We start from the raw sequence: 13,003 nt of genomic DNA, 5'->3' as shown, positions 1-13,003 counted from the left end.
TCAAATACCTGTACTTTCTACTTCTTACATGTTGAACTCAAATACCTGTACTTTCTACTTCTCACATGTTGAACACAAATACCTGTACTTCTACTTCTCTCATGTTGAACTCAAATACCTGTACTTTCTACTTCTTACATGTTGAACTCAAATACCTGTACTTTCTACTTCTTACATGTTGAACTCAAATACCTGTACCTTCTACTTCTTACATGTTGAACTCAAATACCTGTACTTTCTACTTCTTACATGTTGAACTCAAATACCTGTACTTTCTACTTCTTACATGTTGAACTCAAATACCTGTACTTTCTACTTCTCACATGTTGAACTCAAATACCTGTACTTTCTACTTCTTACATGTTGAACTCAAATACCTGTACTTTCTACTTCTCACATGTTGAACTCAAATACCTGTACTTTCTACTTCTTACATGTTGAACACAAATACCTGTACTTTCTACTTCTCTCATTTTCCAAACAGCTGGTTCCTTAGTCTGAATGTGTGTTTGATGCGTGATCATTATTCTTTAGAGTCATTGCGTGCCTATTGATTTGAACACGATCCGTGTATCCATCATTTCCTGGTCTTCTCTAAAGAAGAGGGACCAATGGAAACGTTGTCATGTTGCCGTTGTTCAGCATGGAAACATTCATTAGCTAACAATGACATTATTGTTCTATTAATATAAAGGGAGGTCAGGTACTCTTTAAAGCAGCTGCTAGTTATGGGTACTTTTTACTGAAGTACACTTCAAAGCCTCTTTACTTTGACTTGAGTAAAGAAGTTTAGTCAGTACTTCTACTTTCACCAGAGTATTTTTAAACATGAGTATCTTGAGAGTACTGTACCTGGATGGAGTACATGATGATTCTGAAGCAGGACACAGCGAACTCATTGGGGTCCCACAGGTGGTGGTTATCCAGGTGGCTGAAGGGCAGAAGATCATCGTTAATACAACTCTGATATAATACAATGCCCAGCTGTTAACAAGGCTGCAGCCGTTACAGATAGACGAATATAATGAGGTAATGCAGAGGAGGGTTCGATATAAACAAGAAGAAACATCCCAGCGCTGATGTTAGAAAAAGGGCATTAAAGTAATGTTAGATTTAAACTTGAACTTTAGTCTGAAGCCACAGAGTTGAGATGTTCACGAGGTTTTATGAAACATCTTGAGGGTGAGCGGCAGATGGAGGACAGATTTTAGCCTCGAGCTCAACTTACATCTGCTCACACACACACACACACACACACACACACACACACACACACACACACACACACACACACACACACACACACACACACCACACACACACACACACACACACACACACACACACACCACACACACACACACACACACCACACACACACACACACACACACACACACACACACACACACACACACACACACACACACACACACACACACACACACACACACACACACACACACACACACACACACACACACACACACACACACACACACACACCAGCCTCAGAACATCTGTTCAGCTTCTACAAAATGTCATGAGAAGATGGACAGAGAACTAGAGAATGGGAATGCTTTGTGCTGAAAAGCTGACGCTGAATTGCTGAAATGTAATGTGTAAGAAGAAAGTGAAGCATTTAGATTGAAATGATACATGAACACTGGGGGCTTGAATGTGTAGGAAAAAGGCTTGGAAAAGCAGCAGAATATTTGAACTGCAAACTTTTCAACTAACTTGATGGCGAATGATCTGTCGCCATGGCAACGGCATTTGATGACACCCCATAATACGCTTAGATGCGTTGATGGCTGCACCGTTACCAAACCTGTGCAGTTTCGGACCGTTTGGAGCATTTGAACTGAAGTTGTGAGAAAACCGTGTTTCATAGTGAGGATTGTGTTGCCAAGGCAACGGCATTTGGAGAAATCTTAAAACTGTCAAATAGATGTCTTCACAGCTGGACTGTTAGCACACATGTGAAGTTTGGGCACTTTTTGAGCATTTTCATAGGATAATAACAGATAACAGATAGTTGGAATGCTGTATCAGCATTCCAACTATCTGTTATTTAGTGGGAAATAACCTCGTAACATTACCAGAATAATTTGTAATAATGAGAAAATAAAGTCAAATTGTTACTGAAATGTTTGTAGCTTTATGCAGTGGCGACTGGTCATTAGGGGCAGGTGGGGCACAGCCCCACCTAGTGTCAGAAGAAAGTATTAAAAATAATGATTACAACAAAATGCAAAAAAAAAAAATATATATATATATAAAATATATTTTAAGATCATGTTTAATCATCTGATTCGTCTCATTGCTGTTTTAGTCTGTGTTTTTCTAATTAGTGTCTACAGTGTGTGCCTATTGAGCTGTTTAGAGCCATGTGGGACAAAACCCGATCCTGCCCCTCCCTCTCACTGTCTAAGTCAATAGTGACTGTAAAAACTACACTGCGCATGCTCAGAGTATTTTCCTTTTTAATGTGTGTGGCAAAACAATAATGACCATAGGGGCATAGAGCTGCCATCCCCACCATACGTCATCTCACATCATTCAGAGCTGATTGGCTGTAAGTACGTGTGCCGCGAAAAGTGTGGTGTGTGAAGAGGAGACGAGAGAGCTGCAGTGAGGCATCCTAAAACCCGGAAGTAAGCTGCGCATGGCTTCCCTCGACCTAAAAGCAATGAGATTTCTCCATAGGATTTTAGAAAATAGCTCCAAATAAGATCTGTGGGAAACAAACCTGTTAGATAAATGCACGTTTTGTTCAGCCGGATAATATCCACATGTCTACCCTACTTTTATCATTTTCGAATCATAAATCTATTGATTAGATTAGATTTATGATAAACTTTTGAAACTACAAGAACATAAGGAGGACTTTTACAAAAAAGTAATAGAGATTTTTGTCCAGAAGGATAGGCAAATGGACTTCATCTTCAAGTCAAGGTAAGACTGCAATTTGATTGAAAATGGGATCTTACCAAGAGAGAACAATTCAATATTTAAATGATAAAATTACATTTTGTGGGTATCCTTCAGTTGAACTGTCTGTTTAAAATTAATTGAAGCATCAGACAAAAAAAGCTTGTGAAAATAATATTATATTTTGATTTAGGTCAAAATATAATATTTGTAAACCTGAAGAGTCAGTGCCAGAGCCTCACCAGCCATGAACCTCACTGCAGAAGCTTATATATAGACTAAGTGTTTTGTGCCCCACCACTTTTGTACATATAGAAACGCCACTGCCTTTATGAAAATGAAATGGCACTGCTATTGTAAGGTGTTACGTGCTCCCTTTTCTGTTGTCTTCTCTGTCTCTGCTGCGCAGGTACACCTGGTCCGCCCCTGGCTCCGCCTCCCCCAGGTGTCCTAATTCCATTCAGCTGGGGACTTAAAAGGAGAAGCTGGAGGAGAAGAGGTCTCTCCCCCGATCATGATGCCGGAAGACACATAACTTGTGTGTTCTGGAGGATCTGATATCTGACCGTAGTTACTTGTTGGACTTTTGGGTAGGGGAGGAATGTCTGGGTCCTACGGCCCGTGGTGTGGCTGGCCCAAGGCACCCTTCTGCTTTTGTTTGTTTCTGCCAGTCCTCCAGACCTCGTTCTTTGCCGGTTGGCCCATGTGTATTACGGCTGTAACCCACAAATAAATGGTCGCCGTTAAGTGCTGAATGTTTGGTGAGTTTTCTTTTATGCTGCGGGTCTCCCCACGAGTCACTACCACTGAGTAGAGGGCGGGTCGTAACAATGGTATGGTTTGATTTTTCTAAACCAGAGGTTGCCTCAGGCATGAAAAGGCTCTTCATCTCTTTGTTTATTTGTCAAATACCCACAGCTTTCCAGCACGGCTTGCCTGTTCAGTAACCCATGCATGGTGATACACCATGTGTGCATCATGCTCTACATTCTGTCAGGATCGACAACAACTGAGAGGTACGGCACATTTGAGCAATAATCTGGTTTTCCTTATTCTTATCTGCATTATTACCAATACACCACTGCCTTTATTGTAATATTTACAGTTATATATAACATTTTACGCATTTATTGTTGCATATGATTCACTGCGATATGCACATGTAAGAAGGACATCATTCAGAGAGAGGAGAGAAAGAAAGAACAGAAGACAGGAGCAAGGGAAAGGAGAAAGCAGAGGACAGCGATAAACATGACGTCAATCCAAACCCCAAAAGCCTCCCCGTTAACCCCTGCTATTTATAGTCTGAAGGCGCTTCTCTTCCTCCTCTCCTCCTCCCTGCAGGAAGACGACTCCTTTCATTCTCAGACAGGAGGAGCAAAGTGGCCGTTTAATGGAGAGAGAACTTAAACAATGGACTATTGAGGGATGAAGCTGCTGTCAGACCTTAATATGTGCCAGTGTTATTGAGTTTTTATAAGAAAGGCCACCTAACCGTGACGTCAGAGTTCCCGTTAGCCGGTAATTAGCGGACTTTGACCGGTAAAATATGCTGAAGACCGGCAAAACCAAATCTCTCTGGTCAAAATGTCCGGACAAAAATAATGTCCCCTTAGCGCAACACCGCATCAGTTGCGCCACTTCTGTGACAGACAGAAGAGTGTGTGACAGACAAGAAGAGTCCATTCTAATGTCTAACATGTGGAGAAAGAGATGTCCTGGATGGGTTGATTGTGCGTTGATCTGTTGGTAATGCCTCGGGGTTCCGGTGGGCATGTAAACAAATGCATAATGCTGCGCTATACTTTGCGGCCTCACCCAGTTGCATAGCGACACTTATTGTTGAGGTGTCTTTTAATAAGCAGGTAGTCCTATCATTAGCTAGAACTAGCTGGATCTGATCGATATGGACATAAACGCGAGTGAAGTCTAATCTGACGGGAGAGAGAGATCAGCTGCTGCTGACGAGTCGACACGCAGCTCTGCATGATCACCTGCAGCGGTGAGCGGAACAACACACACACTTCAGGTTAGAATATCACACGTAGCTATTTTAATGACCTCTCAAACTACCGTAACTAGTTATAGATATGTTTAGTTTTACTGTCGGGTCACTCATTACTGATCCGCGAGCTGCATGATACTGACGGGCTGTCAGGAGAGGGAGAGCGCTCCGTTTATTGTTCCCGTGTTATTGTAAGTTACTGAACACTTTTGAATAATGTAGTTAATCTACTATAATTAGTTTGTTTAATATCAAATCATATCAATTTGTTTTAAAGCTCAATAAATAACAAAGAAGACCTTTGACCGGCACTTTTCTCATTTTGTCCGCAAGATTTTAACTTTAACGGACATGTTGACCGGCAAACTCTGCGTGACGTCTCAACAGAGTATAAAAGACTACAATTCCCACGGCTTGGTGAGCAAATCATGTCTGTACGTACTGTGACCCAAACATCTATTTACAAGATAAAAACAAGATTATTAGCAAGATTTACCCAGAAAAGGTAAATGACTTACTTCTGGCAATTGCATTTACGCTTCAAAAAATCAGCAAGTGGTGTTAGAAGCTTGTGCGCTCCATAGCTTCTCTTGGATAACTGGACCTAAACTCACAATGTACTTTTTACACTTGTATTTAACTTAATATTCCATTCCTCAGCACTGTTTTATTTCTATTTTGAGATGTTCACATTTTAGAATTGTTTGTTTCTACTCTTTTAATTTCTCTTATGCCTTGTCTCTTTGCAAACGTTTCCCAAATTGGGATCAATACAAGTTATCTTATGTGGAGATGTTCCAGTTAAACAAAACATGTTTAGTAGCCACAGAGCTTATTTTCTTCAATATATATATAAAGATATTACGAAGATTATTTAAGCTCCATGTTTTTTTTTACAAAATATTGTATCCATGTTACATCTTGAGAGGGTTATTTGTGAATATACTACGTTTTGCCCGGTGGAGAAACGTAGCTATTACACATGTTGTTGTGGGACTGGGTAGTCATTACTCGTGACTCAGTGTCAAGGCCGAGAAAAAAGCAAAAGTAAAAACATTGCTGATGAATCACGGTAAGACTACAATATTAACAGAGCTCAAATAACGAGTCCAACTCTGTGACTGTCCAATGTCGAAAAACATGTTCAACAAAGTACTTCATAGCTGTTTAACATGTTCTCTATGATTAGTGATTAAAACCCAATCAATCAAAGTGCCCTTGGTTTCCCTCCAGAGAACGAATTAGCGACAGCAATCACAGACATTCTAAATGACCACCAATTAAAACAGAAACTCCATGAAATAAATCAATTTGACGGAGAGACAACTCAGTCTGGCAACAAGAATACATTCAACCACATTGGATCTTTAGTGTTAATTATACTGTCAAGGCAATTTCACAAAAATAAGCAGAAGACAAAGAGCAGCAGACGTGAAAAACATCCCTCCGTGTATTCATAGTGACGTGGCCAACACCTGTAATTACAGAAGAACACAAGCCTCTTACCTTTCTCTCTGTCTCTAATTACTTTAAAGGTCTCCTACTATAGGCGCATTCACACCGCAGTACTTTTCCCAAAAAAGTTTCATGAGAACTCTTTAGTTCTCATGAACTAAGTACAGATCGCGTTCACACTGGAATAAGTTCCTGGGGGAGGATTAGGCAAATGAAGCCACTGACGTCACTTCTTCTTCTTCTGCTTTGGGTTTACTGGCAGGCCGCAAACCACTTCACGGCGTATACTGCCGCCCAAAGTCCCCGGTCGGAAGTCCCCGAGAAAATCGCCAGAACGCCGACACCTCCTCATCTCCACCGCTCACATGTTTTTTTTTGTGTTGCCATAAGTTAGTCTCTCTGCGTTTCTGCGCTGGGCTAATGCTAATGCTAATAATGCTAATGCGAGGATAATAAAATGCCGGCTTCACAAAACTTTTTGGGAGTTTTACGGGGCGTGGTTTGCAATCCACCCAGCCAATCAGACACAGGAACCTTTTTCTCCCACGAAAGGGACGGAAAAGGGGGTGAAAAGGTTCCCATGAACTCATTTTAGTTCCGGCTCTTTTTGGTGTGAACGCGACATTTCGGAACTATATCGGAAATAAAGTGGGAAAAGTACTGCGGTGTGAACGCGGCTTATGCTATTTTTAGGCATATATTATGGGTCTTCGATATATAAAAATACACTAAAAAACATGTCTATGATGTGTTTTGCTCAAAATACCAAACAGATCATGCATTTTAGAAATCCCTCATATCCCTCTATTTCAGCCTGTTAGAGAAACGCTGATTCTGGGTCCTACGAGATTCGGCAAAATGCTCCCGTGATTAAACGCTATCATGTTCCAAACCACATCAAGCATTATTTCTGAAACAGTTTGGAGCTCAAAGGCTTTCTCTCTCTCAGGTTTACCACAAGGTGAGTTCCTTTTTACTTCCTGCTTCTTCACACACATGCTCTCCAGGTTAGCTCTGAGTGTTAGCGATGCTAATGTAAACACCGACCATATTACGTCCAAAACAGTCGGGCATTGTTTCTGATAGCAACTTTCTGATTGGGCCGTGGGTCCACATTTCAGATATTACGTCATATCGGACGCAAATCTGGATCAGCTCCGTTTTCCCCCATTTTTAGAGATTTGGGTACGGAGGAAAAGAGAGAGGGTTTTATTTTCTGACGCTGCCTGAGTTCCCCGACACACCGGGGACACATGGTGATGGAGAGAAGACATCAAAAAGTGCATTTTGCATGATAGGAGACCTTTAATGTCATTATCTTCTCCCTCTGTACTTTATATCTCTCTGTTGTGAAAGACATCGGGTAAATGTAGGACCATTATGGCTCAGACCTCCAGGTGCCTCAGTATTGATTGTTGGTCATGTTTAAGTGATGCAGGAACTGAAGCTTTGCACTCAATACGTGTCCTGTTTACAGAGTGTCAGCCAAGAGTCTTAAATGTACACTGGGATTTATTTACAGAACTCTTAGTCTAATGGATGTTTAATGTATTGTTATGAGTGCTATTTAACATGTATTTGTCCATTTGTGGCTTGGCGTCCCATTCGATTGTGATATCTGTTAAGTACTAACAGTCATTTCCGAGAGAAGTATAGATATTTATCTCAACACCACAAATATAAGCTTTCTGGTAGTGTTAGAGGAACATTTAGAGAATCATTAAAGTCATTATGATATTCCATGACGGGAACAGGAATGTTCTACTTAGTTTCCCAACAATCCATCTAATAGTTGTTGGGATATTTCCATCAACATCCAGCAGAGGGCGATGCCATTGCTTGCAAAAAAGCATACAAGTCTATACAAAATTACCCTTCTTCTCAATTTAATTACCTATGTCAGTCATATCATTACAATCTATCCGATACCTGTTGAGATATTTCAGTCTTGACCCCAGGTGTACTCAATACGAAAGTGCCTTGAATCTGCATTTCCTCTAATGACCAGCAGGGGGCGACACCACTGGCTGCAAAAATGACTCGCGGTAATTTCTAAGAGAGTTTAAGATATTTCTTTCAAAACTAAGCTTCCTGGTAGTGATACAGGAACATTTAAGGAATCAGTCATTACCATCAACCATGTGGAGAAGAGGAATGTTTGTACGTAGTTTTATAACAATCGTTCTAATAGTTCAACATCCAGCAGAGGGCGACTCCATTACTAAAAAAAGCAAAGAAGTCTATGCAAAATAAACCTTCTTCTCAATTCCTTCATTACCTCGCCTCGGTAATTTCAACACAATCTATCGAATACTTGTTGAGATATTTCAGTCTGGACTCCAGGAGTATTCAACACGAAAGTGCCTTAAATCTGCATGTCCTCGAATGGCCAGCAGATGGCAACTCCTCTGGTTGTAAAACCGATTGTATAGACATTTTTTTTTATCTCAGTTCATATTTTCCCTTTGAGTTTATGGTCTCAATCCCTAGTTTGAAATGTTCTTTAATACAACATGGCATTACTTGTGTAAGGTGTGGTCCCATTTAGTAGAACATAGATGATAAAGCAGTGTATGCTTCCTACATTATAATTAAACACTTGTCACCATGGAGTAAAATAAGAAGACTAAATGATTTGTCGTTACCTCTCATTTCTGTTTACAGGAACAGTGGCTGTTAATTGCTTAGATTTATCACACACAATGGGTCTATTGTTCATAATACTGACATAACATCCCTTCAGCGATAAGAGACAAGGCTTTTAATTTAGCAGCGGTGCTCGTTACAAATAATAAACAAGGAGAGTGATATGCCATTTCTGAGCTAGTCAACAAACAGTGAGTCAGTTAAAGTGTGTGTGTGTGTGTGTGTTTCGGTGTGTGTGTGTGTTCCAGCATTACCATGAAAAGGCCCCTGGGAGCCCGTGATGTTCACACCAATAATGAGTCCTCAGATTAAATGGCCCCCAGTGGTAAATACCATTCTGTGACTTTTTCCCACTAACACCGTCCTTTCTACAGCCATTACTGCTGTTACTGACCTCCAGGAGAGGAGTGGTTTAATTATTGTAACCTTGCTATTAAAGGCAATTAAATAACCTATAATATAGACAACAATACAGGTAAAGGTAGAGGGGACACATACGATAACCCAAAGACACATTTTAAGCTGGGTTATGTGTAAATGTAGTCAAAGCCTACCAAGCCTCGTCCACATGTACATTAGTATATTTAAAAACAGAAACTAATATCCTGCTCTAACTCAAGTTTTGTTGAAATGTGATCAAAATCGAAATATAGGTAAGTGTAATATTCAATCAATGTTTGTTACAGATGGTTGTGTGAATCAATTAGAAAATAGAATTGGTGTTGATTAGAGTGCTAAATCTGATGAATCACGTTTCAAATACTGGTATTCATTTATTTTTAGGAGTTGTGTAGAAATAAAGAAATGCGTGACAAACTGGTGAGAGAAATGTGAGGTTTTTTGTACTTTATAATAACATATAATAATGTTGAATTATTGGCATGAAGTCTGACCATTTTACGACACTTAGATGAAGCCTCGATGAAGCCGCTGTGATCACCCCCTGTATAATGTGTACTACATATACTCGTAATATTCATACTGTGATCGCCCTCTGTATAATGTGTACTACATATACTCGTAATATTCATACTGTGATCGCCCTCTGTATAATGTGTACTACATATACTGGTATGGTAGTATTCACACTGTGACTACCCTCTGTATAATGTGTACTACATATACTCGTAATATTCATACTGTGATCGCCCTCTGTATAATGTGTACTACATATACTCGTAATATTCATACTGTGATCACCCTCTGTATAATGTGTACTACATATACTGGTATGGTAGTATTCACACTGTGATCACCCCCTGTTTAATGTGTACTACATATACTCGTATGGTAGTATTCATACTGTGACTACCCTCTGTATAGTGTGTACTACATATACTCGTAATATTCATACAGTGATCACCCTCTGTATAATGTGTACTACATATACTCGTAATATTCATACTGTGATCGCCCCCTGTATAATGTGTATTACATATACTCGTATGGTAGTATTCATACTGTGATCACCCTCTGTATAGTGTGTACTACATATACTCGTATGGTAGTATTCATACTGTGACTACCCTCTGTATAGTGTGTACTACATATACTCGTAATATTCATACAGTGATCACCCTCTGTATAATGTGTACTACATATACTCGTAATATTCATACTGTGATCGCTCCCTGTATAATGTGTACTACATATACTCGTAAGGTAGTATTCACACTGTGATCACCCCCTGTATAATGTGTATTACATATACTCGTAATATTCATACTGTGATCGCTCCCTGTATAATGTGTATTACATATACTCGTATGGTAGTATTCATACTGTGATCACCCTCTGAATAATGTGTATTACATATACTCGTATGGTAGTATTCATACCGTGATCACCCTCTGTATAATGTGTATTACATATACTCGTAATATTCATACTGTGATCGCTCCCTGTATAATGTGTATTACATATACTCGTATGGTAGTATTCATACTGTGATCACCCTCTGTATAATGTGTATTACATATACTCGTATTGTAGTATTCATACTGTGATCACCCTCTGTATAATGTGTATTACATATACTCGTATGGTAGTATTCACACTGTGATCACCCTCTGAATAATGTGTATTACATATACTCGTATGGTAGTATTCATACTGTGATCACCCTCTGAATAATGTGTATTACATATACTCGTATGGTAGTATTCATACTGTGATCACCCTCTGTATAATGTGTATTACATATACTCGTATGGTAGTATTCATACTGTGATCACCCTCTGAATAATGTGTATTACATATACTCGTAATATTCATACTGTGATCGCTCCCTGTATAATGTGTATTACATATACTCGTATGGTAGTATTCATACTGTGATCACCCTCTGAATAATGTGTATTACATATACTCGTATGGTAGTATTCATACTGTGATCACCCTCTGTATAATGTGTATTACATATACTCGTATGGTAGTATTCATACTGTGATCACCCTCTGTATAATGTGTATTACATATACTCGTATGGTAGTATTCACACTGTGATCACCCTCTGAATAATGTGTATTACATATACTCGTATGGTAGTATTCATACTGTGATCACCCTCTGAATAATGTGTATTACATATACTCGTATGGTAGTATTCATACTGTGATCACCCTCTGTATAATGTGTATTACATATACTCGTATGGTAGTATTCATACTGTGATCACCCTCTGAATAATGTGTATTACATATACTCGTATGGTAGTATTCATACTGTGATCACCCTCTGTATAATGTGTATTACATATACTCGTATGGTAGTATTCATACTGTGATCACCCTCTGAATAATGTGTATTACATATACTCGTATGGTAGTATTCATACAGTGATCACCCTCTGTATAATGTGTATTACATATACTCGTATGGTAGTATTCACACTGTGATCACCCTCTGAATAATGTGTATTACATATACTCGTAATATTCATACTGTGATCGCTCCCTGTATAATGTGTATTACATATACTCGTATGGTAGTATTCACACTGTGATCACCCTCTGAATAATGTGTATTACATATACTCGTAATATTCATACTGTGATCGCTCCCTGTATAATGTGTATTACATATACTCGTATGGTAGTATTCATACCGTGATCACCCCCTGTATAATGTGTACTACATATACTCGTATGGTAGTATTCATACTGTGATCACCCTCTGAATAATGTGTATTACATATACTCGTATGGTAATATTCATACCGTGATCACCCTCTGAATAATGTGTATTAGATATACTCGTATGGTAGTATTCATACCGTGATCACCCTCTGTATAATGTGTACTACATATACTCGTATGGTAGTATTCATACCGTGATCACCCTCTGTATAATGTGTACTACATATACTCGTATGGTAGTATTCATACCGTGATCACCCTCTGTATAATGTGTACTACATATACTCGTATGGTAGTATTCATACCGTGATCACCCTCTGAATAATGTGTATTACATATACTCGTATGGTAGTATTCATACCGTGATCACCCTCTGTATAATGTGTATTACATATACTCGTATGGTAGTATTCATACTGTGATCCCCCTCTATATAATGTGTACTACATATACTCGTATGGTAGTATTCATACTGTGATCCCCCTCTATATAATGTGTACTACATATACTCGTATGGTAGTATTCACACCGTGATCACCCTCTGAATAATGTGTATTACATATACTCGTATGGTAGTATTCATACTGTGATCACCCTCTGAATAATGTGTATTACATATACTCGTATGGTAGTATTCATACTGTGATCAACCTCTGAATAATGTGTACTACATATACTCGTATGGTAGTATTCATACCGTGATCACCCTCTGTATAATGTGTACTACATATACTCGTATGGTAGTATTCATACTGTGATCACCCTCTGTATAATGTGTACTACATATACTCGTATGGTAGTATTCATACTGTGATCACCCTCTGTAT

General features: G+C 39.1%; 1 protein-coding gene across 1 annotated transcript in view; it reads right to left on the bottom strand.

Annotated features, from left to right (window-relative positions):
- The window catches only part of efr3a (EFR3 homolog A (S. cerevisiae)), a gene marked incomplete at its 5' end in the record, with an annotated part of 98,930 nt that overhangs the window by 36,067 nt on the left and 49,860 nt on the right, over window positions 1-13,003 (bottom strand). The window contains 1 exon segment of the mRNA XM_034236340.1: window positions 853-931. Coding sequence (XP_034092231.1) covers window positions 853-931 — 79 coding nt within the window.

This window comes from Gymnodraco acuticeps, unplaced genomic scaffold (assembly GCF_902827175.1).
Source record: "Gymnodraco acuticeps unplaced genomic scaffold, fGymAcu1.1, whole genome shotgun sequence".
NCBI lineage: Eukaryota > Metazoa > Chordata > Actinopteri > Perciformes > Bathydraconidae > Gymnodraco > Gymnodraco acuticeps.
Note: the sequence above shows the minus strand (reverse complement) of the source record. Positions and strands in the feature narration are given on the sequence as shown.